This window comes from Coturnix japonica, chromosome 3, assembly GCF_001577835.2.
Source record: "Coturnix japonica isolate 7356 chromosome 3, Coturnix japonica 2.1, whole genome shotgun sequence".
NCBI classification, from domain to species: Eukaryota; Metazoa; Chordata; class Aves; order Galliformes; family Phasianidae; genus Coturnix; species Coturnix japonica.
The window spans coordinates 16359176-16384580 of record NC_029518.1 but is presented as its reverse complement, the minus strand read 5'-3'; the positions used below and the strand labels follow the sequence as shown (position 1 = coordinate 16384580).

Below are 25405 nucleotides of genomic sequence, written 5' to 3'. Positions count from 1 at the left end.
ACCGCCTCTATATCGCTCTAGGGGGACGGAAAGGAAAAATAAACGCGTTGCGGCTCGTCGTGTCCCTTCTAGCGGCCCATCCCCAGCTCTTCGCTCGCCGTCTCGCAGCCGGAAGCTCCCGCAGTGCGTGGCCGTGGAGCCGTGAGGATGCTGCGGGCATGGCAGGCCGCGCCGCGGATACGGCTCCGAGCCCGCTTCGGGGCTGCCTGCGGCTGGGCGCGATCGGCCCATTCGGAGGCCAACAGCCGGCAGCCTGCTGAGGAGAGCCGGCACGACTCGCAGTACCGGGACACGGTTCTGCTGCCTCACAGCCGCTTTGCAGCCCAGCTGCCGGGCCTGCTGCAGCCCGACACCGAGCTGGAGGTGCAGCAGGTGGGGGGCCGTGCAGCAACTCTCCGCCCGTAGTTTGCTTTGTTTGTGTTAGATTTTAAAGTGCTCTGCCATGCAGGAAGTGTGCCGAGTGTTGACATGGTGGGCGTTTTCCTCTTGTCTCCGCAGAAAAGTGGTTTCTTGGAGCTGTATTCGTGGCAAAGGCAAAGGAAAACCAAGCAGGAGTTCTGTCTTCATGATGGACCACCGTATGCCAATGGACACCCTCACGTTGGCCATGCTTTAAATAAAGTAAATACCTTTACTTTATATACGTATACATACTCAGAGGGTGGTGAGGCCCTGGCACAGCTGCCCAGAGAAGCTGTGTTGCCCCATCCATGGAAGTGATAGAGGAAAGGTTGGATGGGGACCTGGGCAGCCTGAGCTGTGGGCATTGGGCAGCCCTACCACAGCTGGGGGCTGGGGCTGGGTGGGCTTTAAAGTCCCTTCCAACACAAAGCAATCTACGATTCTGTGCTGCTTTGAAATGATAAATGCTTCTTGTAACACACTGTGTGCTCTCTGTTACCATTTATTATTAATAACCCTTCCAAATGTTTGGGCTAATTTTGGTATTCAGGGCTTTTAATTTTCATTCCATGGGCGAAAGAAAGTGATACAGTGACAGAGATACCATAAGATACCAAGGCACTATGAAGACCATACTATGACATAAACACCACATAGAGGCTGTTTATGTAAAACAAGAAAGTATTTTTAGAGAAAATTAATTCTTAAATGATATTAAATGCAGCTTGTGTTTGTTATCAATGTTTACTTATATTCATGTAGTTCTAATGTAAACATAGACGTACATATACACAGTTACTGTAATGCATAATTGAGTTGTGCCTTTGGTTTCTTTTTTTCCTTGGGGTATCTTGAAACTTCGTTGTATTTCATTTGTTCTTTATCTTGATACCCTCAATGGAACCGCTGACAGAATGTTAGTGCCTTTGAAAGTAAGCATTTAAGTTTCAAATAATGATGCTAAATATGCTTGGGTGCGTTTAGATTCCAACCTGAGAGCGATAGTCTTACAAATGCTACTGAATGGGAAAAAGCAAAATGTTTCCCACAGCTTCTTAAGGTTCTGGTGCAAAAACTTACATTTATGAAAGCCTCCTGTTTTGGTAGATGGTTGCTGATATCTTTAGTCATTATGTCCCTTCTCCACATGGGGGAGCTGCAGTTCTAACCTTCTGTCCTTTCAGATTTTGAAAGACATCACTAATCGTTTCCACATGATGAGAGGCTATAAAGTGCATTATGTGCCAGGATGGGATTGTCATGGATTGCCAATTGAATTGAAGGCATTGTCGGAAGTCAGAGGAGCTGAAAATCTGTCACCAGTGGAAATTAGACAAAAAGGTAAAGTACTGTTTGCAATATCTATATTTGAAAAGTAGGCTTAAGTATTTCTACATATTACTCACCATGTTTTGAATTTTATGTTTTATATAAAGTTTTTGCACTTTAAGCCGTTACTGTCAGGTATTGCTGATGCTTTCTAAGGTCACTGTATGTGTTTTCTATGCAGACGGTGTACAATATAATATTAGGAGCAAAATGACTCAACACAGGCTGAATTTGTTACTGTAATGAACATGCGTAACATTGACCAGGAATTTAACAATAAAATAAAGAGCAGAGGGTTTCAATTTCTGCTTTACTTAACTATATCTTTTTACCTCTTGCAGTTACTTTATGTAACTACTTCTCTGAATTATATATAGTTCAGCTTGATTAATCTATGTAATATATGTCAGTAGTTAGTATATATTTTCAGTATGTTCAGCTCAGCCTCTTCTTAAATACGCTAATAGTATATTTTAAATGTTTTCATATTGACCTTAGAGCATATAATTAATTGAACTATTCCTTCCAGCCAAAGAATTTGCAGAAAGAGCCATTGAGAAACAGAAAGCTGCCTTCATTCGTTGGGGCATCATGGCAGATTGGGCCAACTGCTATCGTACGTTTGATCCAAAGTATGAAGCTAACCAGCTGAGAGTCTTCCACAAAATGTATGATAAGGTACACTCACTTTCTCACTAAGTATGTATCTTTTGGTTTGTTTTATGGGTTCGGAATCTTTTAACATTTGGTTTCCTTTCCTCAACAGGGTTTCATTTATCAGGATTATAAACCTGTGTTTTGGTCTCCTTCAGCAAAGTAAGAATCAACTTACTGTTCTGCCTTTTAAATTTTAGCAAGGCTATCAGTAGCTTTTCATGCTCAAGCATATTAATTTATGTTTGTTAACTACCCAGAACAGCCTTGGCTGAAGCAGAGCTTGAATACAACGAACAGCATGTCAGTCGTTCTGTGTACATGAAATTTCCCCTGCAGAAGTCACCACCTAAGCTGGCCTCTGTGATAGGTATGACTTCCCTGCAGATATTAAGACTGATAAGTTATATTTTTATCATAATTGTAAGTAAAGTGCTTCCAATTTACATCTGTAGATGGATCATCCCCTACCAGTGTGCTGGTCTGGACCACACAACCTTGGACTGTGCCCGCGAATCAAGCAGTTTGCTACATGCCAGATGCAGAGTACGTGTGTTTAACTTGGTTCACCAATCTCATCATTCCTATCAATATTTATCAGCACAGTTAAAACACTTTGAATGCCCATTACATTTTTTAAGGCATCTTTTTTTAAGCAATGCAATTGTAAACCACATTCCATATCTCAATGAAAATATTAGTTTCTGTTTTAATTTTTAATTAATTCTTCTTTTTGATGCTACGCTATCTTGAAATTATTTTTGGATTTAAAAGTGAATTGGATATGTTCATCTTGAAAGTCTTTTTGCTGTGTTTTATACATTATTTTCATGCTTAACTTTATGATGTTCCTAATTATTTAGTATCATTAATCTGTGTTTACATTGTAGATATTCAGTTGTGAAGTGCGCAACTACTGGTGAACGCTTCATTCTAGCTACAGATAGAGTTGAATCTACAGCTGCTGTTTTGGACACACAGTTTGAGGTTATATCAACGTGTAAAGGTAGATTTCAATATCGTTTATATTAAGTTGCTTAGAAATGTTGTAAATAATTGAAATTTGCTTCCATTTTGATGTTTTTTTGTGTTATGTGGAAGTCTGTCAGGCTTAGAATTGGTGTGTTGTAGCTGAAATTCTCAGTCATAGATTTCAAAGTAATGTTTAAAATCTGGATTTACACTTGAAGAATTTAAACATAGAATGGAAGTCTGTTTAGGATCAAAATCTTAGTTATACTCATTGCAGTTCATCTCTTTCAACCCTAACAACAATGGGCTGGTTACAAGTATGTTTACTGACTGCCCGATTGCTAAATAATATGAAAACTAGTGGAAGAAAATACCTGGTGCAGCATAACTGCTTGTGCTATCAGCCAGCGCTGTCATTTAATACACTTCACTTCTTATTGTTGTAGTTCGTTGCCTCAGTGTCTGAAGCCTTATTCATAGCCATGAGGATGATCGAGGTATCGTAGGTTATTATTTGTACTGAGGAACTGCAGCAGTTAAATTTGCATTCCAACATGCTGCAGAGTCATATTTTGTAATAGGCAGACTTCTGATTCAGCGTTTTGAGGTGCTTATTGTGCCATTTATGGATTTGAGTCATTCACCTGTATTTGTGATTCAGGAAAATGTGTGTATATGAAGGAGGTGAGAAACCTATTGCAGTAACATTTTCTTTTTAAGTTATTCTGGTGTTTTTGCATGTCTTCGTTTTCAGAGTAAAAAGCAATAGTAGTACTGAGCCTTCTTGGCAGTTGGTGTTTATATTTGTTAGCTTCTGTATTTGTGTGCTAAGCTACCTGACAGCTGTTCCTAAACATATTCCCTCTAGGAAGAAAATGATCGACAAAGGTGATTTTGTAGCATGAAGGATAGATAGTTCAAGCTCTGATTCTAGATTTGCATTTTTTACATATGAAAAGGGTCCTGTGCATACAATCATTTGTTCCATTTCCGCTCTCTGGTAAGAAGCTGAATCCATGAATTGTTTCTCTGCTTTCTCCATTATTTTTTTTTTACTGTTTTTAGGTGTAGATTTAGCTGATGGTTCTTGTGCTCATCCCACAATTCCTGGCAGAGTATCTCCTCTTCTACCTGCAAATCATGTGACAATGGCAAAAGGAACAGGATTAGTTCACACAGCCCCAGCTCATGGTATGGAAGACTACAGTGTAGCTTCTCACCATCAGCTATCCACGGTACTTGATTATTTCATCTTTTGCTCTCAATTTCCTGCAACTTCTGGTTAACTGTTAGGTTGAAAAACCATTCAAATACTAACCAATGATGTGATGGAAGATGGTGCTTCTGCAAATATTCTGGGGTTTGCTTCTTCTCATGTCAAATTAACTTGTCTGAAGGAAAACTACAGAGCTGCAGTTTGTTAAACCTGAAGCATACTCAAATCTGACATAATTTGCTTCTCATTAGAAAAGTAGCTACTCAGAGAGTGCTTAACTTGCTTTTGACTACCAAAAAAAAAAAAAAGTAATTAATAGTCATTTAGTATTTTATTTCCATAATCTGTGTTTTTATTTTTCAGGAATGCTTTGTGGATGAAAGTGGGCGTTTTACTGAAGCTGCAGGTCCTGAACTTAAAAACAAGAATGTACTCAATGAGGGAAACGAAACTGGTGAGTATCTGCTGTTTAGCCATTTGTTACTTTATCTGTCACATCCCTGCAGGCTGTGTCTTGAGGATTTGTATAAACTGAAGATGTTTGAATGTGGATGAGATGCAAGCACTTCTTTATACGTGTTCTTCCTGGAAAGGAATTAATTGAAGTTAACATAAATGTTGTGGTCAAACCCGATTTTCATCTTGCTTTGTTTCTTTTTCTTAGTCATTAAGATGCTTCAAGCAGCAGGGAGTTTGTTAAAAGAGGAGAAATATGTGCATAGCTACCCATATGACTGGAGGACTAAAAAACCAATGATTATTCGTGCCAGCAAACAGTGGTTTGTAAACACAGAAGATGTAAAGGCTACAGCACAGGTATCTTACTTTGCTTTCCTGTGGGACACTTAAAGGTGGCTGACAATACTTGAAATAGGGAAACAGTCTTGATACAAGTCACTACAGACCAGTACAGACAATACACAATTGTCAGGTATTATAGAAATGATTAATGTTGTCATGTTATTATTTGGCAATATTGATAGAATTCAGGATGGAAATAATGACTGATAAGTTTGTTCATTGTATTTAAATGAGGTCTAAAAGTTTCTTAAAGAGCTACTGAATTTTTTACCCCAAAATGTTTCTTAAACTGTCTGTTCTAATCTGACCTTGAAACATGTATTTTTTTTATCATTGGTAAAGTTAGCTTTGTTATGACAGTAGTCTTACAAGGTCAGATGCCTTTGTTTGGTCATCTGTTTCTTTTGCTACAGTCCTATTTTAAATCATTTTAAAACATTGTTTGAAATATACAGTGTTTTTTGAAATTATACAGAGAGCTCCATGCAGTGTATTAGGCTGTCTTGGTAACAGTGATTTTGCTCTAAATAGGGCATGGCCTGTTTATTCCATATTCATCTTTATCTAGAAAGAATTAAAATAAGATGGTTATTCAGTGGGGTGAAGGGTGAGTGGTAACCCATACTCTGTAATACAGGTAGCGTGTGTCAAGATGTAGTTTCAAAGCACAGATGCTTAAGCTATTTCTGATTCACATAGGGTATGTCTGTTAGAGCTAGCAAATATATATATATGTATGTATGTATGTTGGTTGCTCTGGAACATGGCTTGGAAGTGACATGATAGTTGTCCTTCGGCATTTAAAGGGGAGCTCCAGGAAAGAAGAAAATAGACTCTTTAGCAGGGTCTTCTGTGTTAGAACAAGGGGAAATGGTTTCAAGCTTAAAGGTGGTAGTTTTAGATTAGATGTAAGGGAAAAGTCTTTTATAGTGTGGGTGGTGAGGTATTGGAAGAGGTTGCCCTGAGATGTAGTTGATGTCCTGTACCTGGAGACTTTCAAGGCGAGGCTGGATGGGGCTCTTTGCAACCCTATTGAGCTGTGTATGTCCCTGTTCATTGCAGGGGACTTGGACGAAATAACCTTTAAAAGTTCCCTTCCAACTGTATAGATTCTGTGATTCTATGGTGGACTGTATGTGTTATATGTTAGTGAGGAACAGTGTGTGTCTGCTGGATCTTGTCCATCAGTTTTACTATCTCCTTTATAGGAAGTGCTAAAAAAAGTGAAGGTTATTCCTACATCTGCAATGAACAGACTGCTTGAAATGCTGGACAGGAGGACGTTTTGGTGTATATCACGGCAAAGATGTTGGGGTGTTCCTATTCCTGTATTTTATCAGAAGGACACAGGAGAAAGCTTAATAAACAGGTATTCATTTAACTATATACTAAGAAATGAAGGAATGAGCTCTGTTCTACTCCAATTATACAGTATTATAAAACTTATGTAGGTAGTATAATTTAAAACTTATTATCACTATTCCAGTATAAATATGTTCTTACTTGCAATTGTTTATACACACACCTAATTTAGCTATAGATTAAAACAGGCAGAAACTCATTACTGAAGGTGACTTTACGTAACTAGCAGGTATGAGTTTACTTAGATACTTAAGTTATCTGAAGAATCTCCTTTGTAGTAACTGCTACTTTCATCCTCCACCTTCAAGTTAAGCAGTAGTCACTACTTCTATATTTAAGCAAGGAATAAAATGCAAGTTGTGACTAATATAGATCCTAACTATAATCTTAGCACTATAAATTGAATAATACTGATGTTTTGACAAAATAACTGTTTGAAATTCACTAACTGACAATAAGAAATCTGAAGCAGGATAACAAAATCAGTTGGAGAATAAAGAACTACGCTTAGTTGCAAAGTAAAATGAGTGGTTTTGAAGAGTCAGCTTCAGTAAAGGGAGTGGGTGAACTCTGGGTGTGTAATTTGGTTGGCCTAGAGCTTCAGGTGCCTTGTTCTGCCGTCTTTTGTTAATAGTATCCAGTTCTTGCAAACACTGAATTTCAGACAGTGTAACACAGAAGAAATCCAGCTGTGCTTTAAAAAAGGAAACCTCAGCCAAATAAAGTCCTTTTTGTCTCTTACGAATTAATAGGTTACTGTTTTTACTCCTTTGGGCAGCAGAGGGGTATTCAACTGTGAGCAGCCTCTAAGAGGTCATTTCATATGAATAATATTGGAGAGTTCTGTTTTCACCATTCATCTCTGTGATTGTTTTCTGCCTTATTGTGTGCTAACAGAACTCCTTTCTATACATTTTAACTTCAGTAATGTTTGTGTAAATTCAATATGGGCTGTAAGATTACACAGCTGGAGACTAACTTAAATTGTGTTACAGAACTTTCTTTATTTTGGTGATGAGTAAATATTCCAGAAATTGTCCAGCTCATTTTCCAGAAGCTACACTGAGCGTGGAAATGTGATAGTTAGTGAGACGTGGGGTGTAGGCAGCAGGGATTGGACTTTAAGTCTTTAGCTTTACCTGGTGTGACTGGGTGTGTAGGTGCACAGGTGAGTACTTTGCCTCTCACTGTAGGCAATAACTGTGAGAAATGACTACAATAACTGTAGTCATTTATAGTACTTGAGTAATGCTGAGGCACATCAGGAAATATGGAGGCTTTGTGGAATGTGAAATCATTTTACCTGCACAAACTATTACTATATTTTAAGATAATCTATTTTTGGTGCAAACATATGCTGGTTTTGAGGAATACTTATTGTAGTCCATTTTTAGAGTAGGCTTAAGTGTGTTCCTTGTACTTGCTAAAAGTTGTTACTGACTCACTTCTAAAACAAACTAAAGAGTATAACGAAATACAGTTCAGCAACTGGCAGTCAGACATGGAGGGCACTGAAGGAATTGCTCCTTCAGCAGCTAAAGGAGCTGATCCAGGATGACAGTCCTACCTGGTACAGAAAGCATTTGAAAGGAGGGATGTAAGGTAATTCTTCTGGGGTACAGGAAAGTTATCCTGAAAAGCAGTTCAATGCATGTCTTCTGGAGGTGCTTAAGCAGTGTGAGATGGTTCCAGGAGTTGTATATGTGCCTACAAGGGCATTTTGCTATTTGCAGCCGATTAATGGCTCTCCCCTTTGTGTGTGGGTGTTGCCCCAGAAGCTGCACATGCCTGTGACTGAGCAAAAGGGTACAATGGCATGTTCAGTGAGCGTTATTCAAGGGGAGAAAAAGAGACTTATCCAATATGCTTGCAAAATTAGATTTATTTAATTCAATCGACAGCTTCTGATGCTCAAAGTTCTCCTTACTTCTAAAATGTTTTACAGTAGAGGTGAAGTTTTCAAAGTAAAATGTGAAATGCTCGTCAAAGGTTTAAAGCGGACTTTTAATAGCAGATTTTGGCAGACAGAGTAGGTAAAGTGCACAGAATATTGGCCTATAGAAATGACAGGCACGTTTTGAAAGCAGTCTGTCAATTCATAGGTCATTTTCCTGGACACCAGTTCTTACTGAAGAAAATACATAAGCCTCAGTATTTCATTGCATTTGTATTGTCACATTGAAAACAGGCTGCTGACATATTTCTACCACTTGAGTAGTTTCATACATAGATCATGCAAATAATCCAATATCACTTATACAACAGTAAATAATAACTCACATTTCAAAACTCAAGCTGTTTTCAGATCTTGAACATTGGATAGATGTAATTCCAGGAACAGCTGATCCGGAGTCTTTGAGCCGCTATCAAAAGTAACAGCATCTCCACTGGAAGTCAGTGTAGTCCACATGGAGTTGCTGTTACATATGAGAGCACCAGTGGTCTGTCTTGAATGATCCTTTCTATCCGTTATCAACTGGAATAAAATAAATAATAATAAAGAGATTTGGCAGAAAATAGATCCCTAATAGAAATTGCTGGGGGCCCCTCTGTAAGTCAGACCACATGAATTTGTCATGTGGAAGTTAGCAGGAAATTCCTCTTTCAAAATAGAACTGCTGCTCCCAAACAGACACAATCTTTGGTGACTGCAAAATATTCCTTCTGACTTGCAAGCTGAAAGTTAGATTGTAATCTTTTATGCGTCAGGTTTGATGCCAGATCTCCTTATGGGTCTTCTTGTTTGCTGCTGTGGCCCCACGTAGCCCTTGATCTGAATAGATTTGAATTTATGATACTGTTGTCTAAGCTTATAAATTGAACACTCTGCTAAGTTCTTTTTGTAGAATGAGCCTCATCACATTACAGTCAGAAATTAAATAATGATTATAATGATCAAAACCCAGAAGGCAAAAAAGATGTTTTAATTATTGCAATTTCTAGTAAGAATTAGGAGAATGTAGAAATACAAGTGTGATTTTTCTGCACAAGTCAGGGGAAAAAAGATTAAGTAGAATAAATGCCCAAATACAGAAACTTTCTCAGCTTTCAAAATGTAATGAATTCCTTGAGGAAAACATTCTGATTTAAGGAAACTGTGAAACCTGAAGAAGAGGAGATCCAAAACTAAAACCGGAGTTTAATGTTTCCAGATCAGGAAATAAATACGAGATACATGCTTTCTTTTTATCTCATGAATTAGCTTCTTAATTTTACAAATACCCTGTTCAGATAATAATAATTGCAGCTTTGCCAATAAGTATTGCAAAAGTTATTACAGTAAAAGAGTTCTTGTCCCCCATTCTGTGCCTCTGATTTGCAAGTAACTTACATTTCTAACACACACACACACACACACAAAACAGACAGGAAAGAAAACCAACCCGTTTTGGATATAGTTCTACTGTGCACGCTAATTAGCTTTTTAAAACACTGAATGTCTCAGTTACTTGTGAGCAATAGCAACTTACCGTAACCTAAATACTTACTGCTGAAGTATCCCAATTCATGTTAGAAAGAAGATAAGTTGTCGTCTTTACTGCTGTTGAAAAGAGGTCGAGAGACCATCAGGAACTGTATTCTTCTCCTGTCTATATCATAATGCAGCCTAATTTCTGTTAACACATTAAATAAGTGTTCAGCATAATCAATATCAGCCTTCAGAGTGATTGGCTGGTGTCGTGGTAGCGTGAATTGCCGTAGGAGTTTCAGTGTTAAAAACGTAGCAAATGACACGTAATGCAAGTTCTTCCAGATACCGCATATGAATACAGGGCAAAGTTTTACAATGGTGTTTATTGCTAACTCTGGGAATTACCATGCTCACTCTGAAGCTCACAGATTATAAAGTGATGAGTAGTTATTTGAGGAAGGTGGTTTTCTCTTGGACCCTTCATGAGAGTACTTTGCAATGATCTTCCTCCTTATACTACTGATAACTTAAATGTACTCGTTTTTCTCTCGTCTGGTAACAGTTGATGACAACCTGCTGCTGATGAGGAGAGCAGTTTCTCTTCTCTACAAGTGACACAGTTTGCACTACTGCAGTGTTTCTGTCCCACTTGTCCCCTCCTTTAAATTTTGATGATAGACCGTAGGAGAGATGGGTAGCAACACAGCTTTGACAGCAGCAAACAGTAGGGTGTATTTCACTTTTCCCTCCCTCAAAAAGCTTCTATTCAGACACTGCTGATGTAAATCATTACCCTACGTTATTCCTACAGAACAAGCACTGCACAGAAATGTACTGAACACAACAGGCCTGCTCACATTAACGAATAACCTTTAGCCTTCCTTAAGACTATCCAGTTAGTTTGCTTGTTTGCAGTGAAGCTGGAGGAGCTTGAGAGGTACAAAACCGAATGCAGACTTAGAGCAGCTTTGGCAAATCTATTTTTCTAGTTGAAATTACTTATTTGGAAGCCTTCTTTTTTCTTCCTTTCTTTTTTGTTCCTTTCTTTTTTGTTCCCCTCCTGATTTCTTTAGAACTCTGGGGTAAATCTATAGTTGCAATGTCAGAGAACTCTGAATCACAGAATAGTTCCAAGTTGGAAGAGACCTACAAGGAACATTGAGTCCAACTCCTGGCTCCACACAGGACCACCTGAAAATCAAACACCGTGTCTGAGTGATAGTTCTTCCGGCTGTACCTCCTTTACTTAAAGCTTAGATCTGATGAGAGATATTTGTCTGGAAAACTGATTTCTGCTGTCATTGAACTGTCTTTTCCTGAGAGCTCTCTGAATTTATAGATTTAGCCTGAAGGAGAGAAGCCATAAAGGGATGTTTGCTGGCTAGCTTCCAGGGAGCGTACCAGAGCTGGAGTTGTTTGCATTTGTCTTTGGGACACAACTGGACAACTGTACAGACAAATAAGCCTCTATGCAAATATTTCTGAAAGGAAAAGATAGCAGTGAGAAATGGAGCTGCTAAATGCTGTTTTACCAAGATAAACAGCAGGTGCATTACAAAGTCATAAATTATGTCCCAAGATCCTTCAATTGGAAGGTGAATGGCATCCAGTCAGATCTGGAGCGGTAAGAGTGATGGTGGTCTGCCATTTTGGAAGTGTTACTGATTAGTGTGTTCATCTCCATAAAATATCCTCTGTTGTTCTGGGCAGACTTACTTTGAAAAGACCATGGTAGGTCTGGCATTGTAATTTTATCCCCCCAATCAAGAGTCAAACGGTGTTTTCTCACCTACCTGCCTGGCGGTGTTACTATGTAATAATTTGTTTTACAGCTTCTTGGAGAACTTAGGTTCTTTGTGCTTAAGATTTGTCTGTAAGAGCCAAGTAAATGTTGTAGTGATACAGCTCAGCTTAGCAGCACTGCAGAGAAAACATGTTGATGTCCAAACATAAAACTAAGCACTGACTCTAAGGGAGTTAAATCATCAGCCTTCTGTATTTGCAAGAGAATTGTGCCAGACAGTTATTTTGCTTATTCTCCTTTTGCAACACTTAGTCAAGATGTACATTAATTGTTCAACTTGAGAAGTGAGGAATTAAAAACTCACCTCTGATAGGTAATGCGGTGCTTTTAGTTTGATGTTTTTGAGTCAGGTTGATCTGCTGTATTCCTTTAAATACACCTGAAGTTTTAATAATTACCTCTTCGTTAAATGCTCTGTGAATCAGGAAGACTAAGTGCAGTACTTTGTTTATTAAGCTGTCTCAGTGTATGTCTAGATAATGTCAAAAATCAATTCAACATCACCTTACCTACTGTGGACAACAACTGAATGTGTCATTTTGAACGTGTCTTTTTCCCTACTAACCCAGTGAAACAATCACAGATGTCATCAAAATAGTGGAGCAGCAAGGAACGGATGCGTGGTGGACCCTTCCTATTGAGCAGCTGTTATCAAAAGAGGCTGTAGCAAAGGTAATTTCTGACTTAAATACAAGTGCATGAAATGGTTCAGTGGTGGGAAGTAGTGAAAAATATACGATCTCATGATTGTTTTCAATCTTCTGCCTTAGTGAGAAGGTATCTTGTGAAAGGAACATTCAGAAAGTGGCACCTGAATATGGCAAAACTCAGATTCGTGCTGTTAATTTAGGGCCTTGATCTCCATTCTCCTCTTTTTAGACGGAGGGGATACTAGCATTCTAATTAATTAAACATCAGCACTAATATATGTTGAGTCTTTGCCATTAAAATGTCTGGATTTGTATTTAGTTCTTCCTGTCTTTGTATTGTTCCCTCTACAACTGTGTTAGAAAGTGAACAGAAACTGTAGTGTTACTGTGCCATCTCAGTTTCTTTGGTAAATTTTCCTTCTTCAGTTTGGGTTTTTCATCAGAAATTGTGTATCTGAATTATTCTGTGTTTTGTTCAAGGAGTTTGGTAGCATGACCTGAACTGGTCCAGAAACCAATTGTGTTGTATTTCTGGCTTTGAAAAGCTTTGATGATATGATGTATTCGATTTGCATTTCTTAACCATTGTTTTTCTCCCGTTAGGCTGGTGGTCGTGATGTTTTGGATTATGTCAAGGGGCAGGATGTCCTGGACATCTGGTTCGATAGTGGAACTTCCTGGGCTCATGTTTTAGAAGGTACGGAATTAATGTGTTGATGATTCTTTTATAGTATTTGGAGAACAAAATGTAACTGTTTTGCATGATGCTCTTGGTATGAGCAAAACTGAGTCAGGCTGTGCAAGCAGCAAACTGCTTGTGACCTCCTTTAAAGTTGCTTTTGCTTGTAAAGAGGAGGGTTTGCTGTTGGCAAACTCACATTCATTGTAGTTGAAGGTGGCATTGATTTTTAGAATACATTGCTGGGTCTGAACCTGTCATATGTCATACAACATATCTCCTAATCAGAGCATATTTGTTCTTGGTATAGAATTTCACAGCACAGATAACCAAAGCATTTCACTGCTAGTTGGTAGCTTTGAAATTATTCTTCACTTAATAAATTTCAGTTTGTGCCAGTGGATTGCATTTGAAACAGACCAGAACTGAGATCAGTTGCTGAATCAAAGGAAGTTTAACAACATAGTAGGAACACAGTAGTACTTGTTGCTGATCACTGACAGTAACTAAAGCAGTATATTGTTGCTTAAAATACTTTATTTGCTGTACGTTGTCTGTAGTTCCAGCTGTCAGTAGTTGCTACCCAGCAGATCTTCTGTAAATGAAAAAAGATAGAATAAGATTATAGAAAAATAGGTAGTAATTTTGTGTTCAACTCAGGTTAATATACACAACACAGTGTGTATCTTGCTATCTACCCGTGCAGAACACACTGTTTGCCTGGAAGATAGTCCAAAGTCAGGAGTTCTTGCTAGAGGAGGAGGCTGGTCCCATGCATTGAGTCTGGACTTTAAACTCTCAGCACACAATTACGTGATAACAATCTTGTTGAATTATAAAACACGTTAGTACCAGAGGTTTTATTTCATAGCAACGTGGTCAGGCAACAGTGCCATCAGCAAACACTCATTTTATAGAAGACCTTTACATACGTTAAAGTTCATTCTCTTTAGAAAAGTTTCTGGCTTGGTTTGATTTTCAGAAGTGCTGAGAAGTAGTGGCATTTTATGTGATAAAATAGATACATCCTTCAATTCTCTGAGCGTTTAACACTTCAGGATGCAAAAACTCTGTGTAAAGAAAGGATGCTGCGTTTAATAAGTAATAGCAGAATCAGTACCCTTGATTTGCTGTTAGTCCATTTGAGGCTCTCATGGATTCTAGTAAATATTTCATCTTTCACAATATGGACGTCTTTCTTCATGGTAGCCTTAAAGTGCCTCTTCTCTGCCTGCTCATCTGTCTTCATGAAACCTGCTGGAACTTGGTGTGTGAGGCTTCTTACTTTTGCCACGACTGGAGTAACCCAACTGGTTCAAAATGTGGGGATAGGACTAACGAGGAAGGTGATTTCATAAGCAATTTACCTTCAGAACTGCTACAAAGGTTGTGTTTCCTTATGTCTCCCAGTCACTGACACAGAAATGGAAACACAAAGCCAGAGATTCACATAAAATGACAAATGTAATTTTCCCTTTATGAAGAATGCACTTTGGAAGAGAATTGATCTAATCAGTAGCTTTGTTTTGTATTTCTCAGTGTGCCCCGGCTTTTAAAACCTTTTGCTTAACTTCTCCCTATGGAAGTAAAAGTAATTGGCAAGGCTTACAAATGAACTAACTGGTCAGGTTCCTTTTCCCAAATACTTCTTAAGGAAAAAGAAAAAGGATGTAATCCAGGGAGAAACCCAGAATTGCTTCCAAGAGCTTCCTGCAGCTTAAAGTCATGAGGGCACACTGGCACGTGGGAGTTGGCGTGCTACCTGCAAAGTGCTACCTGTTCATTTTGTGGTAAGAGATCAGTGATAACAGCAGTTGTCGCTCACCTTGTGAGGACAGTAATGCGGAGCAGTGGTTCTGTTAAAGGGCTGCAGCACGTGAGTTATTTCAGGACAACTGGAGGCTGTAATGGATGGCTAAAACCGTGTGACTCATGTTCATAATCGTGGCTTTCTACAGTGAACTCGAGTTACTGAAAACTATAAATGGAAAGTAACCAGCAGGAATAAACAGCTTTACAGACTTCCCTGCCAAGACAAAACCATGCTGTTCTCCCGAAAAATATCACCTCTGTGAGTTGGGGAACTTGGGTCTGAGCTTACATAGGATTGAACGCGCTGTGTGTGAGTAAAGCACTCAGCTCATGAGATGGAGTGTTGTGTGGGCCCCAGAGCCAAAGTGGGGGTGACTGTGCCGTTCTGCATTGGCACTGTGACAGTGAGGTGCAACTCACACATTGAGATCAGACTTTCAGTTCCTGTAGTTGCAGGACCAAAATGGTGCAAGTATCACTGGATATCCCCTCTTTCTCCTGCAGTCTTAATACTGTCCTATAAAGCTCATCATTTCCCTCATGGGCAGAGTACTGTGTGTGCTACAAACCTGAAATCACCATTGTTTAAAGAGTTTCCTATACAAACGCACGCTGAACTCCATCAGTGTATGATCTGCTCTTGGTAAAAGTCACCCATAGTTTCACACTGCGATGATGGTAATTCTCAGTACAACTCCTTCCCTATCTTATTGGCTAATATTTAACGGAATGAATGTGATTATTTTACAACTTGCCTATCTGTGTGCTTAAACTTTTGTGCTGACTGAGAGACTTGAATTTATCTGAGCTGATTCATTCCTGGCATTAAAATACAATACGTTTAATCCAAAAGTCAAAGTCTGTAAGATCAAAGATATGGAATCTTGAAATCCAAACCTGGAGGATCATAAATTGTCATTCTCCTTAATGACCTATGTACTACAATCCAGTGTCAAAGAGGTAACTGAAGGCTCCACTGCCTTGCTTGAACGTATTCTTCAACTTAGATCTTCATGGTTCTAATTCATTTATATATAAGCGCTGTAACTTTAATGAAACTGAGGTAGAGGACCCAAACTCCTTGTGGATTCTTGTGAAGGAATAAACGTGTTAAAAACCATTCCATCCACCCACACGTTTTCCTTGCGCGAGCTGTAACTGCGTGGCCTTGACCTTTGTAATGTTGAACTTCCTTTTATTGCAGGATGGATCTAAATATCGAAACTTCCATTAGGTTAAGCAAATAAATCAAGGGTGGCAGCAGCAGAAAGAAGCATTGTCTCAGGGGTCCTAAGAAGTGGATTAAGAGGAACTATAAGTTAAAAGCTGAGCAGGGAAATGTTTGAGCATCTGGGAATTCCTGTCCCTGCGTTCTTCCAAATACAGTGTGGCACATTTGTAGGCTCTGTGACTTACATGTTATGCTTTTCTCTGATAGTGACTTGACTGGAACTGTGTTGGACTAGGAGGGGCTTCTTGAATCAACACATCTTGCCCCCTTTCACACAGTGACTGAATTTCATCAGGGGGGCCATTACGGCTTTACTGCTCCATTAAGAGCTCTGAGCGCTGTACCTTCTGTTTCCATAGTCTTGCTCAGTGAAAACCAAGCTGCTGATGTGTTCAGTGCTGGATTTCAGCAACTCTTGGATTTAAACAAATGTTGCAGTACTGGTGCAAAATTGTCTCACTTGGATAATGTTGTATCTCAGGTCGGTTATTAGGAAACCTTTCTCCTTTGGAAGAGCTGCCCAGGGAGCTGGTGCAGCCACTGTCCATGGAGGTGTTTGAGAACCATGGAGATGTGGCACTGAGGGATGTGCTCAGTGTGGGTGGGCTGGTGGTTGGACATGATGGTCTTAATGGTCTTTTCAAACCGAAATGATTCTATGGCTTCTATTCTTCTATTTTTAAAGGCACAGAGCAAAGAGCAGATGTATGCCTTGAGGGAAAAGACCAGCTGGGAGGCTGGTTTCAATCTTCTCTATTAACAAGTGTGGCAACAAGGAAAAAAGCACCATATAAGTAAGTGCACAGATTGCGAGTACATTACAAGTTCCTTTATGAAATAGTAGGCTTTTGATAGTGTGGATAGTAGCATATAAAGAAATGAAACCATTGTTGTGTATCTGATTTACACCTTTGTGTTTTCACTGGAAAGTTTTCTGTAAATTAGATTGGAATGGATTTATTGTTTAAAAAACGTCCATCTTAGTAGACGTTTTCTTTCTTAATTATTCGGGTTATATCCTATTGCATTATCAGATGCAGGTATTAAAGTCTGCCCTTCTGCTGTGTCTTGCATTCCTATAATCAAAGAGATTATTATGGGAGATACAGTATGAAAATCACTTACAGTCGCTGGCAGGTGTGTCTGGAACATGTGGCTGTAAGGCATCCAGTGTCACCATGTGCATGGTGCCTCATAGCTGTGACATACTGCCTCCAAGACAGGAAACACAGGAGAGTAACATGAGTCAATTGCTAAGAGGCTGAGCAACTCTTAAGAAATATGTCGGCTTGAATAGTAGATAATATTTTAGTTTTTAATACATCTGAAACAAGTGCCTGGATGTCTGCTATGGTGGTGAGATGAAATGAGGATAACGAACATTTATGCTCTGCTTGGATTGGTAGCACGGCGTATTCGTGGTTGGGTTGAACTCTATGGATGAGACCTGAGACTTGCCAGAGTAGATTTCTGTATGGTTTCACCTCTAAATACCTTCATTAGGAATCTGTTCTTAACATCGATTTGTTTTCAGTGATGTTCTTTTCTTCTGTGAAATCTTTTCTTCAGGACTCTGGTAGTTCATGGATTTACTCTTGGGGAGAAAGGGGAAAAGATGTCCAAATCCATTGGCAATGTGGTCGACCCTGATGTGGTGATCAATGGAGGTGAAGTAAGTCAAACTCTTGAGCTTCCTAGAACTGCACATTAGAAGTTTCCACTGCCAGATTCTGCAGCTGTCTTTTCTCAATGCAGCTGTCTTCAAGCAGAACTCTAGAAAGCTTTTCCAGAGACTTTGGCTACTTTGCAGTTCCATTTGGCTGGAGTAAAAACCTTCAGTTACTTTATGTCAATTGTAGTGCTTTAATAAAAGCTGTTCTCAGCTAAGAGGAAGTAAATTTTGAGGCAGATTTAGAATAATTCCTTTTTAATTTAAGAATAACCACTGTTTGTGCAAGGATATGGAGGTGGGATTTGAGGTTTTAACTTACATTTAGCTGTGCCTAACAGTGTGGGCATCAAAACAGTTGTTTGCACCCCAGAAGCCTTCTGGTCTCAACTGGGGGCTACTTGTTGATCTGGGAAACTTGATTTCTGTTGTGATTTCCAGAGCTGAAAACAGTATGAAGAAAATATATATGTATCTTCAGATACTAACGTTGATATTTTAATGTTAAGTATCCAAAGGATTCAAGGCTGTGATGTCAGTCTATATTTAATTCTACCATTGCCCATACACAGTGCTGAGTGCATGCTGTAGTCCCGGCTTAGCAGTTAGCCTTGCCAAAGGAGGGGTGAAGGCCTCCAAATGCAATGGTTCTGTGCACAGCTGCAGATACCCCACAGCACTGTCAGTGTGGAACTGCAGTGCCCACTGTGCTGCAGGGCTCTCTTACCAGTTTTGCTCTCTATCTCTACTTAGGATCACACCAAGGACCCCCCGTATGGTGCCGATGTTCTCCGCTGGTGGGTGGCTGAATCCAATGTTTTCACTGAGGTACTGATTGGGCCTGTGGTGCTCAATGCTGCCAGAGATGACATCAACAAGGTAAGAACCAAATGCGCTAATACTCCTCATTCTAAGGACAGGCCCTCTTTATATTTGGGTTTGTGTTGGATAGGTAGAATTCACTGCAAAAGGCTTCAGTGAACTCACATAGAGGTGGGTGCTGCTGTGCTCTTTATGTGTGCGGATCAAGCAGGGAATGTGTGAAGGATAAACGTGTGCTCTGTGCAGCAAGCTTAGGTAACCCCCAGTCTTTACAGTTTCTGTAGGTCCTTTTGGCATATGTTCTTCATGGCGTTCTGTAATTAATCCATCAATCAATTTGAAAAGCAACCAGCTTTAGTTAATTAGTCACAGGACATTCTCATTCTGTGTTTCATTCGAAGTTCAGAGCATCAGTGTCTAACCTGGTTGCTTTGTTCCCAGCTTCGGAATACGCTACGTTTCATGCTGGGAAATATGGCTGGCTTCAATCCAGAAACGGATTCCATCCCTCCCTCAGAGATGTACATAGTAGACCAATACATGCTGCATTTATTGCAAGACTACGGCAGCAAGGTATGAATAATTCTGTTTAGATGAATGTTATGTGTGTGTAATGGTTTTGTTTGGCCACAGCAGAGTAACGTGTGCCCCGGTGGCGCAGTGGTTAAAGACGCCGCCTTGCAACACTGGGGCCCGGAGTTCGAATCCCCCCTGTGGCGCAAGTGGTAGAAGTGCCGCTCTGCTACACAGAGGCTCGAATTCCGGGGGCTGGACTCGATGATCTCTAAGGTCCCTTCCAACCCGCACGAAACTATGAAAACTATGAAACTATGAAACGTGCTTGAAGCGTATGAGCAAAGCGTGCAGCAGGTATGCAAATAATAATCACATCGTGCTTCTTTTAGCACCTGTCAGCTTCTAAGAGGAAGGCTTTGATTTTAATGTTCTCACCTCACTTTTGCTCTGACATCCTGTAGAGGAAAAGATTCTCCCAGACTCCACTTACCCCAGTCCATGTTTCAGATTCATTGGGGTGGTCTCCGCACGCTGTGTGGTGAAAACCAACGTGCCTGTTCTTCTCTCTCTGCTCCCTCTCCCAGGTTACAGAAGCATACAAAGGATACGACTACAGCAAAGTTGTTCGATTGCTGCAAGCGTTCTGCTCCAGGAACTTGTCTACCTTTTATTTCAGCATTATCAAGGACAGGTGAGTTCATTGCTGCTGCCTTGAAGCCATCGAGTAAGAAAGGAAAAATAATGATGATGAAAATGAATCCCTTTGAGGTGAAGGTTGTATTCACTCACCATTTGGGTGACATGTTACCATTCTGGGTTGTGCTGTTGTGCACTCAGGTCTGCAGGTGAGAGCTTAGTTACCATCAGCGGAGTCTTTTGCTCAGTGTGCTTCTCTGGTCTATCCTCTAGGGGCACTGAATCATTTTGGAAAGTAACTGAGCATTGTGAACATGGAAACTATGTTTTAAGAAGGGATTTTTGAAGCTGTATTTCTGCCTAGACGTGCACACAGCTGTGATATTTGCAAGTCTATAGGGAAGGGGCTTTTAGCACTTAGCTGGGCAGCCTGACATCATTTCCTGATCTTCAAGCTTCATTCCATGTAAGGTTACGATTCTTGACTAATAACATTAACGTGGAAGTACAAACTTAACACTCACATCTCCTGCAGGCTCTACTGTGAAGAAGAAAAAGATCCTAAGCGTCGTTCATGCCAAACTGTGTTAGCAGAGGCATTAGATGTAGTAGTTCGATCCTTCGCACCAATTCTTCCTCACTTGGCAGAGGAGGTTTTCCAGCACCTCCCTTACAAGAAAGGTAAAGTAAAGCACGCATCATTTTCTAGGGACCTCTTCTGATGAGCTGTTGAATTGTATAGTTCAAAGCAATACCAATACAGAGATAAATAAAGAATGGCTTATTTTATTCACTTAAACTCTTCAATAGAAAGATGCTTAATTAAAATTCCCTTTGTTTGCTTTCCTTTCGAGACTCAGAGGGTGTGTTTCGTACTGGCTGGATTAATGCAAGCTCAGGGTGGAAGAAACCTGGCATTGAGGAAGCGATTGAAGGTGCATGTGCAGTGAGAGAGTCTTTCCTTGGGTCCATCTCTGGCAAGAATGCTTCGGAATATGAAGTCATCATTGTAATTGAGCCTGGATTGCTGTTTGAATTAATGGAGGTAAAAGATGCGTCTAAAAATTAGAGCTGTATGTGCGAAAAAAAGCTGATTGCTGCAGACTTGCTTCAGTACATGGCTTTGTTGTGCTTGCCATAAAAACACACAGTCACAACATGGCTGAGGTTGGGACTGCTGGAGATGGTACAGGCCCATGTCTCACATAAGCAAACTTGTGCTCCCTTCCCAACAAGGCTATGACAGCTATTGCAATCACACAGCAATTCTGATAGGTTCTGTTGTTTTTTGCTTTATATCTGAAACCAGGAGGATGCTGAGGAGCAAACCCGGGTCTGAACATTAACTCTCTTCCATAGGCGCTACAGGTTGAAGAATCTTCGAGAGTGTCACAGCTGAATGAAATAATGATGGCTTCTCAAACAACGCTGTTGAGTGAGATACCTAAAGAAACACCTGCAGATGCAAACATTGTCAAAGGAAACTTTCTGATTAACCTAGAAGGTAAGAAAACCAGTCCAGGTCTGCTTCTCTGCTAAGCCATATTTACTTATTACTGCACTGTAACCTGTTTGATTGCTCCCTTCATCCATGGGATTGAATACATTAACTACACCTGCGTGTAGATAACCTCAGCAAGGTTTTTCTTTAACAGGTGGAGATATTCGTGAAGAATCTTCCTATACAGTCATAGCCCTACCCACCACCAAAGCCAAATGCCCTCGCTGCAGGAGGTACACTTCAGATTCCTCAAGCACTCCTTGCCCCCGCTGCCTCAAAGTCATCTCTGGAAAAGGAAGCACATGAGGATCGAGTGCCTACACACAGGCTGCTCCAATGTACTAAGTAACTGAAAGGCGTAAAAGCAGTGGTGAACCAACAGCTCTTGGAACCACTGCTGCTGAACCCACCCCCATCCCCTCCCCAGCCAGAGCAGAATTTATGTGCTTTGGGTGGAGCTATATGTATATATTCAACTGTGTATATGAATTTTCTGCTTAATAAAAATGATGGTTCAAAAAGGAAAAAAAAAAAACCCACAACTGATTTACTTGTTTTAGTAACCCATCTTCTCTAAGTGCAGTTATACTTGTTATATACAGTTATACTATATACATCTACACTGAGCAGCCTTACTGCTCATTTCATATGGGCAGGAAATAGGATGGCAGAACCCAAAGAAACAGTCCTTCAGAGCATCTCCTCTTCAAACAAAAAGCAGCACCACAAAGAAGGAAAAAAAACACATTGAAACCTCCTCAAATTTTATTTAATCAATTTACACAAATCCACAGCAAATTAGACACAAAATAGCACTATATACAGAATATTACTTACAATACATTACAGATTTGATTGGTGTAGAGTGTCAGCTCTGGCGTGATATTTAGTTACAGTGAGGTCCTTTACACAACTGTACCAGGATACAGGAATGTAATGCAAACTAAGAAATGATTTTGCTTCTCCTCAGGTTTCAGGACTGATTCTCAGGCCTGTCTGTTTGTGCAGACAGCTGAAGTGCTGCCAGGCAAGGCAATACAGGCACTGTCCAGCCTTGCCTTCTGGCATTATTCCCCTACACCTGTTTCACTTCTACACAGAGCAGCACCGGCCTCTTACTCATGCAACCTCATAAAGGAAGTCAAACACTGCATCAAATCTTGTCAGGAAGCCTTCATCATCTACATTAAAGTGCAGAGGTCAGCAACTGGGGATGCTGAACAGCTGCCCATCTTACAGAGCTAACCACCTACCAAGCAGTTTTCAGGGGGAGTCCAACCTAAGATGACAGCAGCGCATACACCAGAAAGGTAAGACCAAATTCTGCCTGTAACAGTATAGAATGCTATGAAGGTTTCTTGCAGGATACAAGATGGAGTAACTTCAGCTGACTTCAAGGCAAAACAGCCTACAACAACGCTATTTTCCTTTCCTGGCTTCCCTTTAAGTAGAAGGAAAACTATTAAGTGATGTAAGATAATCATTTGTAACACCACTCTGGTAGTGAAGATATTCACTACATGATTCCCTGTAGGAACTGTCAATATAACGGTTTTGTTGGGTTGTTTTTTAAGGCTAAGGTACTCAGAACTGAAGATCTTCAGTGAAGTTGGACAACTATTGAAGCAAGTTTTGACGAGTTAACACGTGCAGAGACTTAGAGCATACTACATCTTCTACAGTGGTAGAACAGGGAACAACCTTACAGTACATACAGACCTACGGAAACTCAGCAGAGCTTAATAATAAAGGATAGGGATGTAAATCCAGTTTTAGCTGAAGCCCAGCACACCCTCCTAGAGACAATGCTGAGAGGCTAAAACTGGATGAAAACAGGTCCATATTTGTGTCTGGGGATGTGGTTCTCTCTCCCTTCCCAGCTGATTCTAACATGGGCTCTTCTCCCTTTGTGTAAGGCATGTTCCATTCTACTTCTAGTGCACCCACTGTCATCTGTGTGCAGTTAGCAGACAGGAGCCCAACACCAATTCTAGCTTCTGGAAAAGCAGCACCAGCATCACAGGATAACTTAAAAGACTTGAAGTTTTTCCTCAGATTTAATTCTGCAGCTTCTTTAGATAAATGATACATGGAACATTGTAACTACAGCAGTTATTGCTAGCGTGAAATACAAAAAATATCACAAGACATGATTTTGTTGACTAAAACTGCTGTCAAATATACCCAATTCAGACTACTGCAAGAAGCGCTCAAGTCAAATAAATAACTAAGCGGTTCAGATACTGACAAGTGTACTAGAAACTAAACATCTCTGTACTAGTGCAGAATTTAAGATACACTCCAATTTAAAATTACCTGCTGGAGCTGTGGGGTGGGGAACGTTGTTCTTCTCGTTCAACAAAAGCCACACAAAAGTTTCTTTCTGTAAATGTCAGCCTTGGTGTGTAAAATCATGCACTGTAGCACTACGTAGCAGAACCGTTCTAAGGAAGAACGTCATGATGAGATGGCTTCTACGGCCTCTATCAGATTCAAAGCCAGGCTATATTGCCCATGATTCTCTGGTAAGTGCTCTATTACTCTGTTCACCAGTTTAGCTGTTGTAGCAATTGGCACTTGCACGTTTTGAAGTTCCTGGGGGTCCTATATAAAAGAACAAACACAGCATTAGAGCTCTTCTTGCAGATAAGCACATACGCCTTCCTCGTCTTGTATAACCCAATTACTATTTGGAATTAAGCTGATGACCCAGAAGTATAATGGTACTTCTGGTTATTTTGCCCCTCAGACCCTTCTTAACTCAATCCTCTCTGCTAATCAATATTCTCAATCAAATTCAATCGTGCAATCTGGAAAACATCACATCTGAAGTCTGGATAAAGAGAAGCACTGACATCTGAATGTTGCCACTAGAAAGGACTGCCAATAGTCTTTCTAAAATGAGCACACATTTTGCCAGACCTTCAGGGGAAAGTAAAACCCCGTAACAGAACAGTTGCTCCTTTATTTTTCATGAAAGAGAACTGGCACCAGGAAAAATGAGAACCAGGTTCTTGCTTCAAAGCTCAATTTAGACATAATCTAAGTAAATAGAATCTTCTGTAAATCAACCTGTGATTCTGTTTTCCTAAGTCTTGCTTAACTTACCATAGCTTTAAGCCAAGTACACAGCGTTGGAGGAAGTCTAGCAAAGAGTTCCATTCCCTCCTTTGTCTGTATCTGAAGTAAAGCAAAGGCCAGTCTCTGTCCAGCCAGTATGAGCAGCTGCGATGCAAGTACTTCTTTGTCAGACACCTGAAGAAAAGCCTGAAAATGGAAACACATGCAGAGCTAGATATTATTTTGACCACGACACAGCTCACCTTGAAATGCTGAAGTAATCTCAGCAGAATACCTGGCAACATCACACTATAATAAAATTACTAAATGGCGTTATTACCTCTTCACCAAGATGATCCATCCCGTAACTGTATAATTCACAGACATAATGCATTTTGACCACATCCTCAGAGATTTGAAGATACTGAGCCAAGTCCACAGCCAAAGTTGGCCAATTTCTTGCCTTTTCAAAGGGAAACAATTCCTCTTCCGAGGCTTCTTTAGCCTTTTGTGAACAGAGCATCTGAACTGCTGCACTCACAACTTTGAGCAAGAACTTGAAAGCAAACATTGAAAGTTATTTCAGTGTTATTTGAAATTTTAGAAGCTTAGGAATCAATACAAAACCCGCACCTACCTGTTGTCGTATAGATAACACGTTTGGATCCATATCCCCGCTAGGTAGCAGCTGAATTGAAGTAAGGTCTTTGAAAAATGCATTTTTACCCTAAAATTGAGAACCAAAGCCAATCAGAGATACAGTTGAAGAGAAGTAGCCCCCATTGATCCAATTTTAAGAGGCTTAAGTTGTTGGGATATTTTTTTTTTTTACATTTAAACTGTAGTACATCTTCTATATCTCTCTGAGAACTAAAAT

The 25405-nt window shown here is 40.0% G+C and overlaps 2 protein-coding genes and 1 long non-coding RNA gene across 7 annotated transcripts in view; 1 reads left to right on the top strand and 2 right to left on the bottom strand.

Moving 5' to 3' along the window:
- The first annotated feature begins 3 nt into the window (after positions 1-3).
- IARS2 (isoleucyl-tRNA synthetase 2, mitochondrial) lies at positions 4-21980 on the top strand. Of its 2 annotated transcripts, none has more exons than XM_015857177.2 (23): positions 4-372; positions 499-621; positions 1587-1743; positions 2261-2409; positions 2498-2547; positions 2646-2755; positions 2841-2931; positions 3276-3391; positions 4423-4592; positions 4937-5027; positions 5238-5389; positions 6583-6743; positions 12522-12624; positions 13206-13299; positions 17010-17118; positions 17894-17996; positions 18747-18872; positions 19257-19388; positions 19916-20022; positions 20503-20648; positions 20828-21012; positions 21327-21471; positions 21623-21980. In XM_015857177.2, exons 1-23 carry the CDS (start codon positions 148-150, stop codon positions 21772-21774), a joined length of 2997 nt encoding a protein of 998 aa, XP_015712663.1. In that variant the 5' UTR covers positions 4-147; the 3' UTR covers positions 21775-21980. The 2 variants fall into 2 exon arrangements, with proteins under 2 accessions (XP_015712663.1, XP_015712662.1); XM_015857176.2 differs by having other exon boundaries at positions 20822-21012.
- Positions 5034-10586, bottom strand: LOC107311016. The gene is made up of 3 exons (XR_001553831.2): positions 10225-10586; positions 9017-9212; positions 5034-5158 (listed from the first exon to the last, which is right to left on the bottom strand). It is a non-coding gene; the product is annotated as an uncharacterized LOC107311016 (long non-coding RNA).
- Positions 21981-22211: 231 nt separating the features above from the next.
- RAB3GAP2 (RAB3 GTPase activating non-catalytic protein subunit 2) overlaps positions 22212-25405 on the bottom strand; it is a 35712-nt gene continuing 32518 nt past the window's right edge. For 3 of the 4 annotated variants that reach the window (XM_015857175.2, XM_032443782.1, XM_015857173.1), the window contains exons 32-35: positions 25166-25255; positions 24869-25084; positions 24577-24735; positions 23507-24072 (exon numbers count right to left, since the gene is read on the bottom strand). In XM_015857175.2, coding sequence (XP_015712661.1) covers positions 23926-24072; positions 24577-24735; positions 24869-25084; positions 25166-25255 — 612 coding nt within the window. In that variant the 3' untranslated portion in view covers positions 23507-23925. Of the gene's footprint in view, positions 24073-24576; positions 24736-24868; positions 25085-25165; positions 25256-25405 lie in introns of all 4 variants that reach the window. The other variant, XM_015857172.2, reaches the window with a different exon arrangement.